Below are 16,926 nucleotides of genomic sequence, written 5' to 3' on the forward strand. Positions count from 1 at the left end.
TGGCAGCATTGCTGGATAAAGTATTCTTGGCTGCATATTTTTCCCATTCACTTTGAATATATCATGCCACTCCCTGCTAGCCTGCCAAGTTTCTGCTGATAAGTATGCTAACCTTATTTGTCTTCCCTTATGACTTAGGGATTTCTTTTTCCTTGCTGCTCTCAGGACTTTTTCCTTAACTCTGTATTTTGCAAATTTTTCTACAATATGTCTTGGTGTTGCCCTGCTTTTGTTGATTATGGTGGGAGTTCTCTGTGTGTCCTTGACTTGAATGTTTGTTTCCTTCCCCAGATTAGGGACATTTTCCACAATAATTTGCTCAAATAAGTTTCTGCCCCTGTTTTCCTCTCTTCTTCTGGCACTCCTGTGATACAAATGTTATTATGTCTTATGGAGTTGCTGAGTTCCCTATGTCTACATTCTGATCTAATGTTTTCTTTCCCTATTCTTCTCAGCTTTATTATCTTCCATAATTTTATCTTACATTATCACTTACTCATTCCTCTGCTTCTTCCATTCTCATGGTCATTTCTTAGAGTCAGTTTCACATCTCAGTTATAGCATTTTTTATTATTGTCTGACTAGTTTTTAGATCTTTTATCTCTGTGTTAAGAGACTCCTTGGTGTCTTCTATGCTTTTCTCAGGCCCAGCTATATCCTTATGATTGTTGTTTTAAATCCTGGTACAGGCATATTACTTATATCTATTTTGATTAGATCTCTGGCTATGACCTTTTCTTATTTTTTGTTTTGTGATCCATTTCTCCATCTTGGCACTTTGCTTTAGTCTCTGTTTTCTCTGTGTTAGGAAAGCCTGTTATATTTCCGGCTTCTGAGAGTAAAGGCTATATTAAGAAGATGCTATATACTGACCCCGGCTTGGCGCTGCAGGAAGTGTTTCTGGTGTGCAGTTTGTACACTCTGCTTTTGTGTTTTAACTGCTCTTTCCCTCACATCAGTCCTCTGCAGTTTCACCTTGTCTGTACTGGGTTGTGTTTGGGCCTTGCCCAGTGTGTGGTGAGTTTTAACTCGGTGTGTTTTGGTCTGCTTGTTCAAAAGGCCAGATCCATTTTCCACTAGAGCTGAAGTTTTGCATCACTCCATTGTCAGTAGACTTGGTAGGTACAAGGGGTTTGTGCTCGTCTTCTGGCAGAGGGACCTGCTTCTGCTCTGGCTCTCAGGCACAATTGCACTCATGAAAAAGCACCTGCAGAGCCTACAGGGGCGGGTCTTGGAGTAAGTGGCTCAGGCCTCTAATATGTGTGCTGTGTTGCTCACTTAAGTCTGTCTGTGCTGATAGGTGAGGAATTAATATAGTTTCAGGCCACTGTCTTCCTGCAGAGGGGCGTTTGCCTCCACTGATGTTCAGGAAACCCTCACTGAAGATTGAACAATCTCCCCTCCTGTGTCCCAGGAATCCCTCAGATCTCTCTGCCTTCACCCATTCTGTGTCTGAGCCTTTTGCCCACCCAGCATCATGGTCCTGTGCTGAACACAACCTGTGCTGAGTTTCAGAACTCCAAAGGGACCTGGCATGGTTGGCCCTGCACTAATCATCTGGGTGGGGTCTCACTACACTGTGGCTGGTGCCTGCTTGTCTCAGAAGGGCAGTCACAGAATGTGCGGCCACTTGGAGTATGGTAAAGCACAGCGAAAGGCTGATTTTCAGGTTACCTGGTCTCAGCAGGTGTCTCTGCTCCTATTGGAATGAATAGGGTAGCTCAGTGGCACCCGCTGGCAGTGCCACCTCTCTCAAATGCACTGTAAGGAGGAGATCTGTCTGTCCCAGTGTGGCCCAGGGTATCTGCAGACCATCTGTCTTCTCCCAGGCTGCTGCCCTCCCTCTCAACAGAAGCACATCTGTGCTGGTCAGGTTCTGTCTCTGACCAGTCATGGCATGGACTTCTAAAACTTCTGACTTTGAGTTCCACTGCTTGGAAAAACTTGGCAATAGTCAGCCTCAATTGTTTTGCTTCTCAGTGGTTTTGGGGAAGTGTTTTCCTTGTGCAGTGCCCTGCATGCACATGCTTTCTCACATGTGCTCTCTGTCTCTGAATCTCTTTCCTGTGTGATCAGGGCTCCTTACCCCCCACAGCACCCACGATTCTTTTCTCACTAATCACTTCTCTGCACCTCCTCCCTTCCACAGTGTGGCCTCTTTTATCCCTGTAGTTGTGCAGTTTGTTCTCTCAGTCCTCAGATTCATTTCTTGGGTGTTTGGAATGGATTTGATATTTATCTAGCTATGTTTGATGGACAAAGTAAGGATAGGGTCCCCCTACTACTCTGACATCTAAATCCTGTCCTACTCCAGGAGTCTTAACAACTATGTACAGAAAGTTTTTGGAGGCATGGGGGCACACAGGAACTTAGATAGAGTGGTGGAAACCCTGACTATATAGGCCTGGATCTGCTGCTCGAAAATAGGAGAGGCTGAGAAGATGGCAAGTTGTCTACTGACCCCTGAGAACCTCTCAGTCTGAGGTCCATGGGAAGTGCTTCAGATTTCCTATCCCTGAAAGCTGTGTTCCCTTTCTGGCATAGCATGAGAAATACCTTGCCTTCCCTGAGGTCAGATCTCCTGTGCCCTAGTAGACTCTAGCACAGAGGCTGATGGAGTCCGTGTTCACCAAATGAGGTTGTAGTGAATCTCTAATACAGTGAACTCCCAAGTCCAAGGGTAGGTCTGTAGAGAAATAACCTTTGCAGTAAAGCTTGTGTCTTCCCTCTGGTTTGAGATTCTTCTCATGTGGAGGTTGGGCCAGAGTGACACAGTGCAGCAGTAGAGCCCACCTTCCTTGCCCGTCCATTCTCATAGCCAGTGATGTGCGTCACTGCCCCTTCTGCATCCTAGTAGAGGGCTTCCTGTGACAGCTGAACACTACTGAAAGTTCTCATTAGGGCCTGTAGAGCCCTGTGGGTCCTGGTCCTGGCAGCCTGTGCTCTGCTCTCCTTCCTTTACTACATCTGAAGTCTCACTGACCTCCTTGCTGTTCACAGTTATCAAGTCCCTTCAGGCTCAGGGCCTTGTGCCTACAATTCTTTTTCTCTGCCTGGGACACCCTGTTTCTAGCTGTCTGTAAGGCCCCCTCCCTCTTTTTTCAGGCCACCTTCCTGGGAGCCTTCACTTATCATCCATCTAAAATAGTAACCCCAGTCCTGCTCCTTTGCTACATTCTCTGCCCATTGTCCAGGATGGCCCCCATCTTGCATGGCTACTTGTGTGCTGAACTGTCATCTTTCACCTCCAGGTAGACAAGTGCTGTGCAGGTCAGGAGCGGAGTGTGTCCATTGCCAGTTGCTGGGAAGTGCCTGCTCGTGGTTGGTGCTCATTAAATATAGGTATCTCCTGTCATCCATTTAGATCCTAGTGCACAGGGAGAGTTAGGATAGACGGGGTTTCCATGTTTTCTAAATCTGTTTGGCTTCTGAATTGCAACTAGTGTATAGTAAGATGTCTGATACTGAGGGAACCATCTGAAAATTTGTCTGAATCTGTTCAGGTCCTGATATTGGGTAGTAAGAGGTCAAGTAGGGAGAGCTTGGGAATTTGGGAGGGAGGAACCTTATATTTGCCAAATTAATAAGGGAAAGGGAAGACAAAGGTAAGACTGAAGCATGAAAGTAGAGCTGCTGGGGCCAATGAATCAGAAGACATCAGTGGATGTCACTTCAGCAGCCTAGGCTTCCTTTTTGGTGGTTACTGTCATTTGGGTAATGACAGTGGCACCTGTCATTTATCAGTAAAGGGAATTCTATATTCAAGACACATTAAGAAGGAAGGAGGTATGTAACATTTCTTTGTTGTTGTTACCTACTTTTTATTTAAATATAGTTAGTTAATATACAGTGCAATATTGGTTTCAGAACTAGAATTCAGTGATTTACAAAGTTGGCATTTTTTTCCCTAAGATTTTATTTAAATTTAAGTTAGTTAACATACAGGTGTATCAGAAGTAGAATTTAGTGATTTATCACTTACATATAACACCCAGTGCTCATCACAAGTGCCCTCCTTAGTACCCAACACCAATTTAGCCTATCTCCCACCATCAGCCCTGTTTGTTTTCTGTTGTTAAGTCTCTTGTGATTTCTTTTCTTCTCCTTCTTCCCTCCATTCCCATATGTTCATCTGTTTTGTTTCGTACATTCCACATATAAGTGGAATCATATGATGTTTGTTTTCTCTGATTGACTTATTTCGTTTAGCAAAATATATTCTAGCTCCATCCACGTCATTGGAAATGGCAAGATTTCATTCCTTTTGATGCTAATATTCCATTGTATGTATGTATGTATATATATGTATACATATACATCACATCTTCTTTTTTTAATTTATTTTATTTTTTTAATTTACATTCAAATTAGTTAGCATATAGTGCAACAATAATTTCAGGAGTAGATTCCTTAATGCCCCTTGCCCATTTAGCACATCCCCCCTCCCAACCCCTCCAATAACCCTCAGTTCTCCATATTTAAGAGTCTTTTATGTTTTGTCCCCCTCCCTGTTTTTATATGATATTTGCTTCCTTCCCTTGTGTCCATCTGTTCTGTGTCTTAAAGTCCTCATATGAGTGAAGACATGATATTTGTCTTTCTCTGACTAATTTTGCTTAGCATAATACCCTCTAGTTCCATCCATGTAAATGCAAATGGCAAGATTTCATTCCTTTTGATTGCCTAGTAATATTCCATTGTGTATATATACATATACCACATCTTCTTTATCCATTCATCCGTGTGTGGACATTTGGGCTCTTTCCATTCTTTGGCTATTGTTGATAGTACTGCTATAAACATGGGGTGCATGTGTCTCTTTGAAACAGCATACCTGTATCCCTTGGATAAATACCTAGTAGTGCAGTTGCTGGGTCATAGGGTAGTTCTATTTTTAATTTTTTGAGGAATCTCCACACTTTTCCAGAGTGGCTGCACCAACTTGCATTCCTACCAGCAGTGGAAAGAGATCCTCTTTTTCCACATCGTTGCCAACATCTGTTGTTGCCTGAGTTGTTAATATCAGCCATTCTGACAGGGGTGAGGTGGTATCTCATGGTGGTTTTGATTTCTGTTTCCCTGATGATGAGTGACGTTAAGCATTTTTTCATTTGTTGGTTGGCCATCTGGATGTCTTCTTTGGAGAAATGTCTATTCATGTCTTTTGCCCATTTCTTCACTGAATTATTTGGTTTTTTGGGTGCTGTTGATAAGTTCTTTAGAGATTTTGACAACTAACCCTTTATCTGATATGTCGTTTGCAAATATCTTCTCCCATTCTTTCGGTTGCCTTTTAGTTTTGCTGATTGTTTCCTTCGCTATGCAGAAGATTGTTATTTTGATGAGGTCCCAGTAGTTGATTTTTGCTTTTGTTTCCCTTACCTCCAGAGACGTGTTGAGTAAGAAGTTGCTGCCCCCAAGATCAAAGAGGTTTTTGCCTGCTTTCTCCTCGAGAATTTTGATGGCTTCCTGTCTTACATTGAGGTCTTTCATCTATTTTGAATTTATTTTTGTGTATGGTGTAAGAAAATGGTCCAGGTTCATTCTTCTGCATGTCGCTGTCCAGTTTTTCCAGCACCACTTGCTGAAGAGACTGTCTTTATTCCGTTGGATAGTCTTTCCTGCTTTGTCCAACATTAGTTGGCCATACGTTTGTGGGTCCATTTCTGGGTTCTCTATTCTGTTGCATTGATCTGAGTGTCTGTTCTTGTGCCAGTACCATACTGTCTTGATGATTACAGCTTTATAGTATAGCTTGAAGTCTGGGATTGTGATGCATCCTGCTTTGGTTTTCTTTTTCAAGATTGCTTTGGCTATTCGGGGTCTTTCCTGGTTCCATACAAATTTTAGGATGATTTGTTCTAGCTCTGTGAAGAATGCTGGTGTTATTTTGATAGGGATTGCATTGACTGTGTAGATTACTTTGGGTAATATGGACATTTTAACAATATTTGTTCTTACTATCCAGGAGCATGAAATCTTTTTCCATTTTTTTTGTGTCATCTTCAATTTCTTTCATAAGCTTTCTATAGTTTTCAGTGTATAGATTTTTCACCTCTTTGGTTAGATTTATTCCTAGGTATTTTATGTTTTTTGGTGCAACTGTAAATGGGATCGATTCCTTGATTACTCTTTCTGTTGCTTCATTGTTGGTGTCTAGGAATGCACCCGATTTCTGTGCATTGATTTTATATCCTGCAACTTTGCTGAATTCATGAATTAATTCTAGCATTTTTTTGGTGGGATCTTTTGGGTTTTTCATATAGAGTATCATGTCATCTGCAAAGAGTGAAAGTTTGACCTCCTCCTGGCTGATTTAGATGCGTTTTATTTCTTTGTGTTGTCTGATTGCAGAGGCTAAGATTTCTAATAGTATGTTGAATAACAGTGGCAAGAGTGGACATCCCTGTCTTGTTCCTGACCTTAGGGGGAAAGCTCTCAGTTTTTCCCCATTGAGAATATTACCATTATCATTCATATATGACTTTTATGATCTCGAGATAAGCTCCTTCTATCCCTAATTTCTTGAGGGTTTTTATAAAGAAAGGATGCTGTATTTTGTCAAATGCCTTCTCTGCATCTATTGAAAGGATCATATGGTTCTTTCCTTTCTTTAATTGATGTGATGAATCACGTTAATTGTTTTGCAGCTATTGAACCAGCCCTGCATCCCAGGTATAAATCCCACTTGGTCATGGTGAATAATTTGTTTAATGTATTGTTGGATCTGGTTGGCTAATATCTTGTTGAGGATTTTTGCATCCATGTTCATCAGGGAAATTGGTCTATAGTTAGTTCTCCTTTTTAGTGGGACCTCTATCTCATTTTGGAATCAAGGTAATGCTGGCTTCATAGAAAGAATTTGGAAGTTTTCCTTCCATTCCTATTTTTTGGAACAGCTTCGAAAGAATAGGTGTTAACTCTTCCTTAAATGTTTGGTAGAATTCCCCTGGAAGCCATCTGGCCCTGGACTCTTGTTTTTTAGGAGATTTTTGATTACTCATTCGATTTCCTTATTGGTTATGGGTCTGTTCAAATTCTCTGTTTCTTCCTGTTTCAGTTTTGGTCGTGTATATGTTTCTAGGAATTTGTCCATTTTTTCCAGATTGCCCATTTTATTGGCATATAATTTCTCATAATATTCTCTTAGTATTGTTTTTATTTCTGCTGTGTTGGTTGTGATTGCTCCTCTTTCATTTTTGGTTGTATTTATTTGGGTCCTTTCCTTTTTCTTTTTGATCAAACTGGCTAGTGGTTTATCAATTTTGTTAATTCCTTCAAAGAACCAGCTTCTGGTTTCATTGTTCTGTTCTACTGTTTTTTTGGTTTCCATAGCATTGATTTCTGCTCTAATCTTTGTTATTTCCTGTCTTCAGCTCGTTTTGGGTTTTTTTTTTTTTTTTTTTTAATTTTTTTTTTTTTCAACGTTTATTTACTTTTGGGACAGAGAGAGACAGAGCATGAACGGGGGAGGGGCAGAGAGAGAGGGAGACACAGAATCGGAAACAGGCTCCAGGCTCTGAGCCATCAGCCCAGAGCCCGACGCGGGGCTCGAACTCATGGACCGCGAGATCGTGACCTGGCTGAAGTCGGACGCTTAACCGACTGCGCCACCCAGGCGCCCCTCGTTTTGGGTTTTATTTGTTGTTGTTTTTCCAGCTCTTTAAGGCATAAAGTTAGGTTTTGTATCTGAGACCTTTCTTCCTTCTTTAGGAAGGCCTGGATTGCTATATACTTTCCTCTTGTGACCACCTTTGCTGAGTCCCAGAGGTTCTGGGTTGTGGTGTTATCATTTTCATTGGCTTCCGTGAACTTTTTTATTTCCTCTTTAACTTCTTGGTTAGCCCGTTCATTCTTTAGTAGGATGTTATTTAGTCTCCAAGTATTTGTTACCTTTCCAAATTTTTTCTTGTGGTTGATTTCAAGTTTCATAGCATTGTGGTCTGAAAATATGCATGGTATGATCTCAATACTTTTGTACTCATTGAGGGCTGATTTGTGTCCCAGTATGTGGTCTATTCTGGAGAAACGTTCCATGTGCACTGGAGATGAGTGTATATTCTGCTGCTTTAGGATGAAATGTTCTGAATATATCTATTAAGTCCATCTGGTCCAGTGTGTGATTCAAAGCCATTGTTTCCTTGTTGATGTTTTGATTAGATGATCTGTCCATTGTTGTGAGTGGGGTGTTGAAGTCCCCTACTATTATGGTATTACTATCAATGAGTTTCTTTATGTTTGTAATTAATTGATTTATATATTTGGGTGCTTTCACATTTGGAGCATAAATGTTTACAATGGTTAGGTCTTCTTGGTGGATAGACCCCTTAATTATGATATAATGCCCTTCTTCATCTCTTGATACAGCCTTTAGTTTAAAGTCTAGATTGTCTGATATAAGTATGGCTACTCCGGCTTTCTTTTGTGGACCATTAACATGATAGATGGCTCTCCATCCCCTTACTTTCAATCTGAAGGTGTCTTTAAGTCTAAAGTAGGTCTCTTGTAAACAGAATATACATGGATCTTGTTTTCTTATACATTCTGTTACCCTGTGTCTTTTGATTGGAGCACTGAGTCCATTGATGTTTAGAGTGATAACTGAAAGATATGAACTTATTGCCATTATGTTCGTTGCAGAGTTGGAGTTTCTGGTGGCGTTCTCTGGTCCTTTCTAGTCTTTGTTGCCTTTTTTTTTTGTTTGTTTATTATTTCATCTTTTCTCCCCTCAGAGAATCCCCCTTAAAATTTCTTCCAGGGCTGGTTTAGTGCTCACAAACTCCTTTAATTTTCTTTTGTCTGGGAAACTTTTTATCTCTCCTTCTATTTTGAATGACAGCCTTGCTGGATAAAGAATTCTTGGCTGCATATTTTTCTGAATCAGCACATTGAACATATCCTGCCACTCCTTTTTGGCCTGCCAAGTTTCTTTGGATAGGTCTCCTGCAAACCTGTTCTGTCTTCCCTTGTAATTTAGGGACTTTTTCTCCCTTGCTGCTTTCATGATTCTTTCCTTGCCTGAGTATTTTGTGAATTTGACTATGATATGCCTTATTGATGGTCAGTTTTTGTTGAATCTAATGGGGGCCCTCTGTGATTCCTGGATTTTGATGTTTGTGTCTTTCCCCAGGTTAGGAAAGTTTTCTGCTATGATTTGCTCATAACCCCTTCTAGTTCCATCCATGTAGTTGCAGATGACAAGATTTCATTCTTTTTGATTGCCGAGTAATACTCCACATCTTCTTTATCCATTCATCCATAGAGCTCCTCCTTTCTTACAGTGGAGAGTGTTTGGACCTTTAGCTGGGTTTGCTTTGATTTGTTCATTAAAATAAGCCTGGAAAAAAAAAAAAACAAAACAAACAATAAAAAACCTGATCCTGTAAAAGAAGAAAGGGAAAAGGAACAAAAAACACCAATCAAAAAACTATAAGCTGAATTCAAAGAGAAAGAAAGCTAAAAAAATAAAAGACAAATAAAAGAAAAAAGAAGCTTGACCCTCCCAAAAAGGAGAAAGGAAATGAAAATAGGAAACTAACAAACATATAAAACAGTATGAGCCTGATTCTAGAAGAAAAAAGAAAGAAAGAAAAACAAATAAACAAACAAATGGGGGGGGGGTGGGCTGTGGTAGAAAAAAAGTAAACCTGGTCCTGTTTCCACCAGAACTACATGTGTCATTTTGAAGCATTCAATTTTCAGTACAGTTGGTACAAGCAGGGTGCTGCCTATGGTAGTCTTCTGCATGAGAGACTGACTGAAATGGCTCAGAGTCAGTCTTACTCCAGTAAATAAGCAGTTACCAGGCACTTTGAGGCAGGTTGTGGTGTAACCGGGTCCCACCTCTGCTGGGGGCTGCTGTGTTGGTCTCAGAAGTCCCACTCTGTTGGTATTGGGGGAAGATGACGCCACCCCAGTCTTTGTCCCCAGAAAGAATCTCACATCCCCCACCATTCAGGCAGTCCTCACAGATAGTAAGGGCAGTCAACTTGCCCTGCACCACAGCTTTCTTGAGTTTTTCCTTGGTGTGCAGCTGGAACACAAAACTTGAAAACTTAATGGGCACAGCACTACATGGACCTGCTTCCCTTCTCTGGAGTAGAGCCTCTGCATGCTGTGTCAGATGGTTTTTGTCCCAGAAGAATAGTTCCTCGCCAGCATGTTGTGTGGAGTGTATAGTGTAGCACCACTGAAAGCAGCAACAAGGTCATATGCTATCTGCTGTACCTCTGTCCCCTGCTGATGAAATGCCATTAGCTGGCACCTATAGGTTCTTTTGTCCTTGGAGAGGCAATAAACCTCTTCCAAAAGTACTCCAGGAAGGGAAATGTTCTCTCCTAGTGTGCCTTGAAGGTCCCTACACCAGGCTATGCACTCTGGGTCCAGCTCCTTCCTTCCCCCCATGACCACACACTACAGCTCTCTGCTAGAGAGTCACACACTTCCAAAACTTCAGGGTTGAGCTGCACACGCTGTTTGCAAACCACAAAACATAACAAAAACCTGTAATGCTTAGTACTTCTTGCACCCCAGTCTGTGGTCTAGAGAGATTTTCCTCTTGTGTGAACCCAGTGCTATACTCTCTCAACACCTCTCTCTTTCCCTGCCTTCTTTTCTCTTACCAGAAAGGGTTTCCTCCCCCTCTGCAGCACTGCCATTTTTCTATCCACCAATTCATATCCATGTACCTCACACCTGCCACCCTGTCTCCCTCCAACCATGCAGGTCCTTCTGCCACTCTGCAGATCGATTTCCTGGGTGTTCCAAGTGATGTGACCTCGGTAGAACTGTGTTTGGGGGGTGAGAAAGCTCAGGGTTCCCCTATTTCTCCTCTATCTTACCTCCTTCCCCTGGAACTTCTCTTTAGAATGCCTCCTATCATTAAAATACTTTTGCACTTGGAAGAGTAACCTATGTTTGGAAAATTCCCTTAACTGGTACTGTGCCTGGTGGTACTGGTTCCAAAATGCGGTTCAAGCTCAGCTGGTCTGCAGTGGGAGCGCCCTCCTCTCAGGTGGTGCTTTAACAGAGTTTTCTGCTGAAACACTGTCTCCTGTGTGACCTCGCTTTATTTCGTTTCCTGTCATTGCAGCAATCCCACTGTTGGGAGAGATGCCAGTTCAAAGCTCAAGTCCATGAAGCTACTTGAGGTTCTGAATGCATTGGAGGAGGAGGGTCCTAGCCACCGCAGGGAAGAGATCTTCATTGCGCCACCTGACAATGCTTCAGGGGATTTCACTGATGAGGACTCAGGTGATGAAGATGGCCAGCGAGGCTCCCATGTGCCCGGTAGTGTGCTGCATGCCTCTGTTGTACCTGAGGACTCTGGCACTGAGGAGGAGGATGACGACCTGCAGCCACCACCAGCCATGAAGAGGCAGAAGGCAGTAGTGGAACCTCAGCGTGTTTGGATCAAAAGAGATATCCAACCCAACTTCCGCAGCTGGACTCCATCGGATCCCCATATAGAGGATCTCAAAAGCCAGGAACTGAGTCCTGTAGGCCTATTTGAGTTGTTTTTTGATGAAGGAACTATTAATTTTATTGTTAATGAAACCAATCGTTATGCTTGGCAAAAAAATGTCAACCTTGGGCTCACAGCCCAGGAATTAAAGTGTGTTTTGGGAATTTTGATTTTAAGTGGGTATATATCCTATCCAAGGAGAAGGATGTTTTGGGAAACATCTCCTGATTCACATCATCATCTTGTGGCTGATGCAATTAGAAGGGACAGATTTGAACTGATCTTTTCATACCTGCATTTTGCAGATAATAATGAGCTGGATGAAAGTGATAGGTTTGCCAAGGTCAGGCCTCTCATTGTCCGAATGAATTGTAATTTCCAGAAGCACGCACCCTTGGAAGAGTTCTATAGCTTTGGGGAGTCCATGTGTGAATACTTTGGACACCGGGGATCCAAGCAGCTGCCAGCAGGGAAACCCATGCGTCTGGGCTACAAGATCTGGTGTGGGACAACCAGCAGGGGCTATCTGGTGTGGTTTGAGCCCTCACAGGGCACACTGTTCACCAAGTCAGACAGGGGCTTAGACTTAGGAGGTAGTATGGTGGTAAAATTTGTGGATGCTCTTCAGGAGCGTGGCTGTTTGCCATACCACATATTTTTTGACAAGGTTTTTACAAGTGTCAAACTCATGTCCATTTTGAGGAAAAAGGGGGTGAAGGCCACAGGAACTGTTCGTGAATACAGGACTGAGCGATGTCCCCTCAAAGATCCCAAAGAACTTAAGAAAATGAAGAGGGGTTCATTTGATTATAAAGTTGATGAGAGTGAGGAGATTATCGTGTGCCGCTGGCATGATAGCAGTGTGGTTAACATCTGCTCTAATGCTGTGGGCATAGAGCCAGTGGAGCTGACCAGCCATCATTCAGGAATAGCCAAAACACGGACCCAAGTCTATCAACCATCCCTGGTGAAACTGTACCAGGAGAAAGTGGGGGGTGTCAGCCGGATGGACCAGAATATTGCTAAATACAAGGTAAAGATCCGGGGCATGAAGTGGTACTCAAGCTTCATTGGCTATGTCATTGATGCTGCCCTCAATAATGCTTGGCAACTACACAGGATCTGCAGCCATGATGCCCAGGTAGACCTCCTGGCCTTCCGGAGATATGTGGCCTGTGTGTACCTAGAGAGCAATGCTGACATGTCCTCCCAAGGGAGGCGAAGCAGACGGCTGGAAACTGAGAGCCGCTTTGACATGATTGGTCACTGGATCGTCCACCAGGACAAGAGGACTCGGTGTGCCCTTTGCCACTCGCAGACCAACACCCGCTGCGAGAAATGCCAGAAGGGTGTCCATGCCAAGTGTTTCAGGGAGTACCACATTCGGTGATGCAGAATGGACAGAGGGAGCCCTGTGGATGTTTGGTTTATAATGAAATGTTTACAGCTAATTTCATAAAGCAGATGGAGCACTTGTGTTTTATTTGTGTTGGAAAAACAACACCTGAATCGCTAATGATTTGGTCTTGTATTTTCTACCCACCTCCATTACAGTTATCTTTTTATTGTCTTCTGTGATACCTACATGTAACATAAATTAATATTTATATTGGTAATTATAGATGTTTGTAAATCTATAGATTATACTGTTACTTATTGCAAATAATGGGCCCCTGTGGGTGATTCCTGTGGGTGATAGATGAGTCCTAGTTAGGAAAATCAAATAGAACCAAAAACTTTAGAGAAACTTTCATGAATAGTAAAAAGATTTTATAATTGTATACTATTGGTTTTAACATAAGATGAGACAATAGTATGTAAGTATGATATCAATATGATGAAGGAGATTTTAATCATAGTTATTTCACTTTAACACTAGCAAGCTGTTTAGGAATAGATAATCAGCTTTGTGTTTATCCAGAGGGCTAGATTTGTAGACTTTGTATTTCCTTGATAAAAATATTTTCCTAATATAAGTATATCCTTATGGAATTCATTTTTATAACTAGTGTAAGATAGGTATCTGGTTTTTCCCCCTTAAGAAATGGTTTGCATCATTTATTAAAATATTTATATTTTCCCATTGATTTAAATTCTAATTTTATAAGGGGGGAGGAGTTAAGATGGTGGAGTAGTAAGGGGAAACTGGGCTAGTCTCAGTCCCTCAAACACAGCTCAATCAACATCAAATCATTTTAAACACCTAGGAAATTGACCTGAGGATTAAAAGAACAGTCTGCATAATTTGAGGGAGAGAACATGGCAGGTGTGGAGAGGAGATTTGGGGGAGAGAAAAGCCATGGTGCTGCAGAAGGGATGGGAGTCCTACTTGCAGAGAGGAGAAAGGGAAGTGGGGAGAGAGTAGTGTGTCAGATTCGCATAAGGAAAGCAATCCCCCAAAACCATTGATGGGGGAATTGTGAGGAACTAAATATCCCAAGGTTTTGCAAACAGTGGAGGTGAAATTCTGAGTTTTTGGAAGTCTGTGCTGTTTGCTGTAATAGATCTGGATGGGCAGCAGTGCTCCTGGGGAGAAGGAGGGGAAGCCCAAGAGCAGACAGTGGACAGTGTGGTGCAAAGATTCCTTTGGTCTCACTGGGAGAGAAAGTTCTCCTTCCCCAAGTGTATTTGGAAGAGACTATAATGCCTTTCCAAGGACAAAAGACCCAGCTGGCACCTTTGAACATGTATTCAACAACAAGGGACAGGGGCACATGCAGAGGGTTGATGAAGGTGCTTCACCATAAACTCTAGGCACCAGGATGGCCATGGGACTGCTTTTCTGGGACAGAATAATACCAGATGCAGTGCTGTGAAGCTCTCCTCTGCAGTGGGGGAGCGGGTCTGTGCCTTGCCTGGTCCTTTAAAATTTGAGAGTTGGGAATCCCAGTTGTATGCCATAGATAAAACACTGGAGAGCTGTGGCACCAGGCAAGTTGATGGCCCAGGCACAAAAGGGTAAGGGGAAGAATCTGATGAACCATGGGTCACAGGAGAGGAGATTGGTTGCTTGTCTGTGAGGGCTACCTGAACAGCTGCAGGTTCCATCTTTTCTGCCTGGGGAAAAGACAGTGGTATGGTACCGTCTACCCCCACCCACCAGCCCATCACACCAGCCCATCATACACAGCACTCCTAATTGAGGCTACAGCTACTTATACCAAAGCCTGGCCCCCTGGCCCCTACAATGGTTATCTTACAGGGGCAGGTCTGATTGTGAGCCAGTGCACTGGGCTTTTCCCCCAGAGGAACAACACAGGCTCCCCCACATGCACTAAGTCTAATGATCATAGAGTGCTCCAAAGCATCAGCATCAGTTATGCTGGAAACAAGAAGAGGCCTTTTTTTTTTTTTTTTTTTTTTTTTTTAATCAGGCCTATAGTTTTTTTGTTTCCTTTTCTCATGTTTTGAAACTGACTTCTTTTTCTTTTTTTTATTCTTGAATTCAGCTTATAGTATTTTGTCTGTGTATTTGGGTTTTTTGTTTTTGTTTTTTTTTTTATTTTTTTATAGCTATACCTTTTTTTTTTGGATAAGGCCTTTTTGTTTTCGTTAATTTGTATTGTTTTTTAAATCGGGCTTATTTTAATAAGTCAAAAGCACACCTGGTTAAAGGTCCAAACACTCCCCGCTACAGGTAAGGAGGAACTCTACAGAGGACTGACCTGGGGGAAAGAGCAGCCAAATCACAACAGGAGATGTATAGTGCACACACCATACACCAGAAACACTTCCTGAAGTACAAGGCCCTGGAGAGTGTATAACGCTTCTTAATATAGTATTATATCCAGGAACAGGAAGCCTAACAAACTTTCATAACACACCAAAAACAGAAACCTAGACAGAATGACAAGATGATTCTTCCACAAAGAAAGATCAAGAAGAAACCACAGGCATGGATTTGTTCAAAACAGATAAAAGTAATATATCTGAAGGAGAATTTGGAACGACAGTCGTAACTAGCTGGACTTGAAACAAAACAAAACAAAACAAAACAAAACAAAACAAAACAAAACAAAACAAAACAAAACAAAACATAGAAGGCTCCAAAGAAACCATGGCTGTAGAGGTAAAAGAGCTAAAAACTAGTCAGTCTGAAATGAATAATGCTATAACAGATCAAAACTGACTGGGTGTAATTACAACGAGGATGAAAGAAGCGGAGGATTGAATAGGTGATACAGAAGGTAAAATTATAGAAAATAATGAGCCAGAAAAGGAGAGGGGAATAAAACTATTAGATCACAAATATAAACTTAGGGAACTCAGTGATTCTATAAAGTGCAATAATATCCATCTCATAAGAGTCAAAGAACAGCAGGGAAAAGTGAAAGAAGATTTATTTGAATAAGTTATAGCTGAGAAATTCCTTGATATTCGGAAAGGAACAGGCATTCAAATCCAAGAGTCACAGAGAACTCCCCTCAAAATCAACAAAAACAGGTCAAAACCACGGCATATAATGAAACTTGCAAAATGCAAAGATAAAGAGAATTCGGAAAGCAGCTAAAGACAAAAGGTCCTTAACCTACAAGGGTAGACACATGAGGTTAGAAGCAGACAAGTCAACAGTATCTTGGAAGGCCAGAAGGGAGTGATATGATATATTTAATGTGCTAAATGAAAAATATGCAACCAACAATACTTCCTCCGGCAAGACTATCATTCAGAACAGAAGGATATCTGAAGAGATTCTAAGAATCTGTAGATTCTTAGCAAAACTCCTTAGCAAAAGCTATAGGAGTTTGTGAACAATAAAACAGTTCTGGAAGAATTACTTTAAACTTTATTTAAATTCAAGTTAGTTAACCTACAGTGTAGTGTTGGTTTCAAGAGAGCCCGGTGATTGATCACTTACATATAGCATCCAGTGCTCCTCCCAATAGGTGTCCTCCTTAATGCCTATCACGCATTTTTTTTTAAGTTTATTTATTTTGAGAGAGAGAAAGAGGGCAACATTGGCAGGGGAAGGACAGAGGGGGTGGGGGGAGGAATACCAAGCAGGTTCCATACTGTCAGTACCCAGAGCCCAACATGGGGCTTGATCTCATGAATCATGAGATCATGACCTGAGCCAAAATCAAGTGTTGGACACTTAACCAATTGAGCCACCCAGGCACCCCTGCCTGTAAGCCATTTAACCCATCCCCACCAACCTCCCCTCAAGCAACCCTCAGTTTGTTCTCTGTATTTGAGTCTTTTATGTTTTATCTCTCTTTGTATTTTTATCTTTTCCCCCCCTTCTTCCTTATCTGTTGTGTTTCTTAAATTCCACATGAGTGAAATCATATGATATTTGTCTTTCTCTACTGACTTATCTCATTTAACATAATACCTTCTAGTTCTATCCTTGCCTTATTGCAAATGGCAAGATTTCATTCCTTTTCATTGCCAAGTAGTATTCCATTGCATATATATACCACATCTTCTTTGCCATTGGTCAATTGATGGGCATTTAGGCT

General features: G+C 41.8%; 1 protein-coding gene and 1 pseudogene across 2 annotated transcripts in view; both read left to right on the forward strand.

Moving 5' to 3' along the window:
- Positions 1-13,101, forward strand: part of PGBD2 (piggyBac transposable element derived 2) — a 33,544-nt gene extending 20,443 nt beyond the window's left edge. The window contains exons 1-2 of one of the 2 annotated variants that reach the window (XM_045483153.1): positions 5,437-5,484; positions 11,093-13,101. In XM_045483153.1, coding sequence (XP_045339109.1) covers positions 5,462-5,484; positions 11,093-12,854 — 1,785 coding nt within the window. In that variant the 5' untranslated portion in view covers positions 5,437-5,461 and the 3' untranslated portion in view covers positions 12,855-13,101. Of the gene's footprint in view, positions 1-5,436; positions 5,485-11,092 lie in introns of those variants that run through there. The other variant, XM_045483163.1, reaches the window with a different exon arrangement.
- A 1,345-nt stretch (positions 13,102-14,446) lies between these two features.
- Positions 14,447-16,926, forward strand: part of LOC123611556 — a 41,322-nt pseudogene continuing 38,842 nt past the window's right edge.

This window comes from Leopardus geoffroyi, chromosome A1, assembly GCF_018350155.1.
Source record: "Leopardus geoffroyi isolate Oge1 chromosome A1, O.geoffroyi_Oge1_pat1.0, whole genome shotgun sequence".
NCBI classification, from domain to species: Eukaryota; Metazoa; Chordata; class Mammalia; order Carnivora; family Felidae; genus Leopardus; species Leopardus geoffroyi.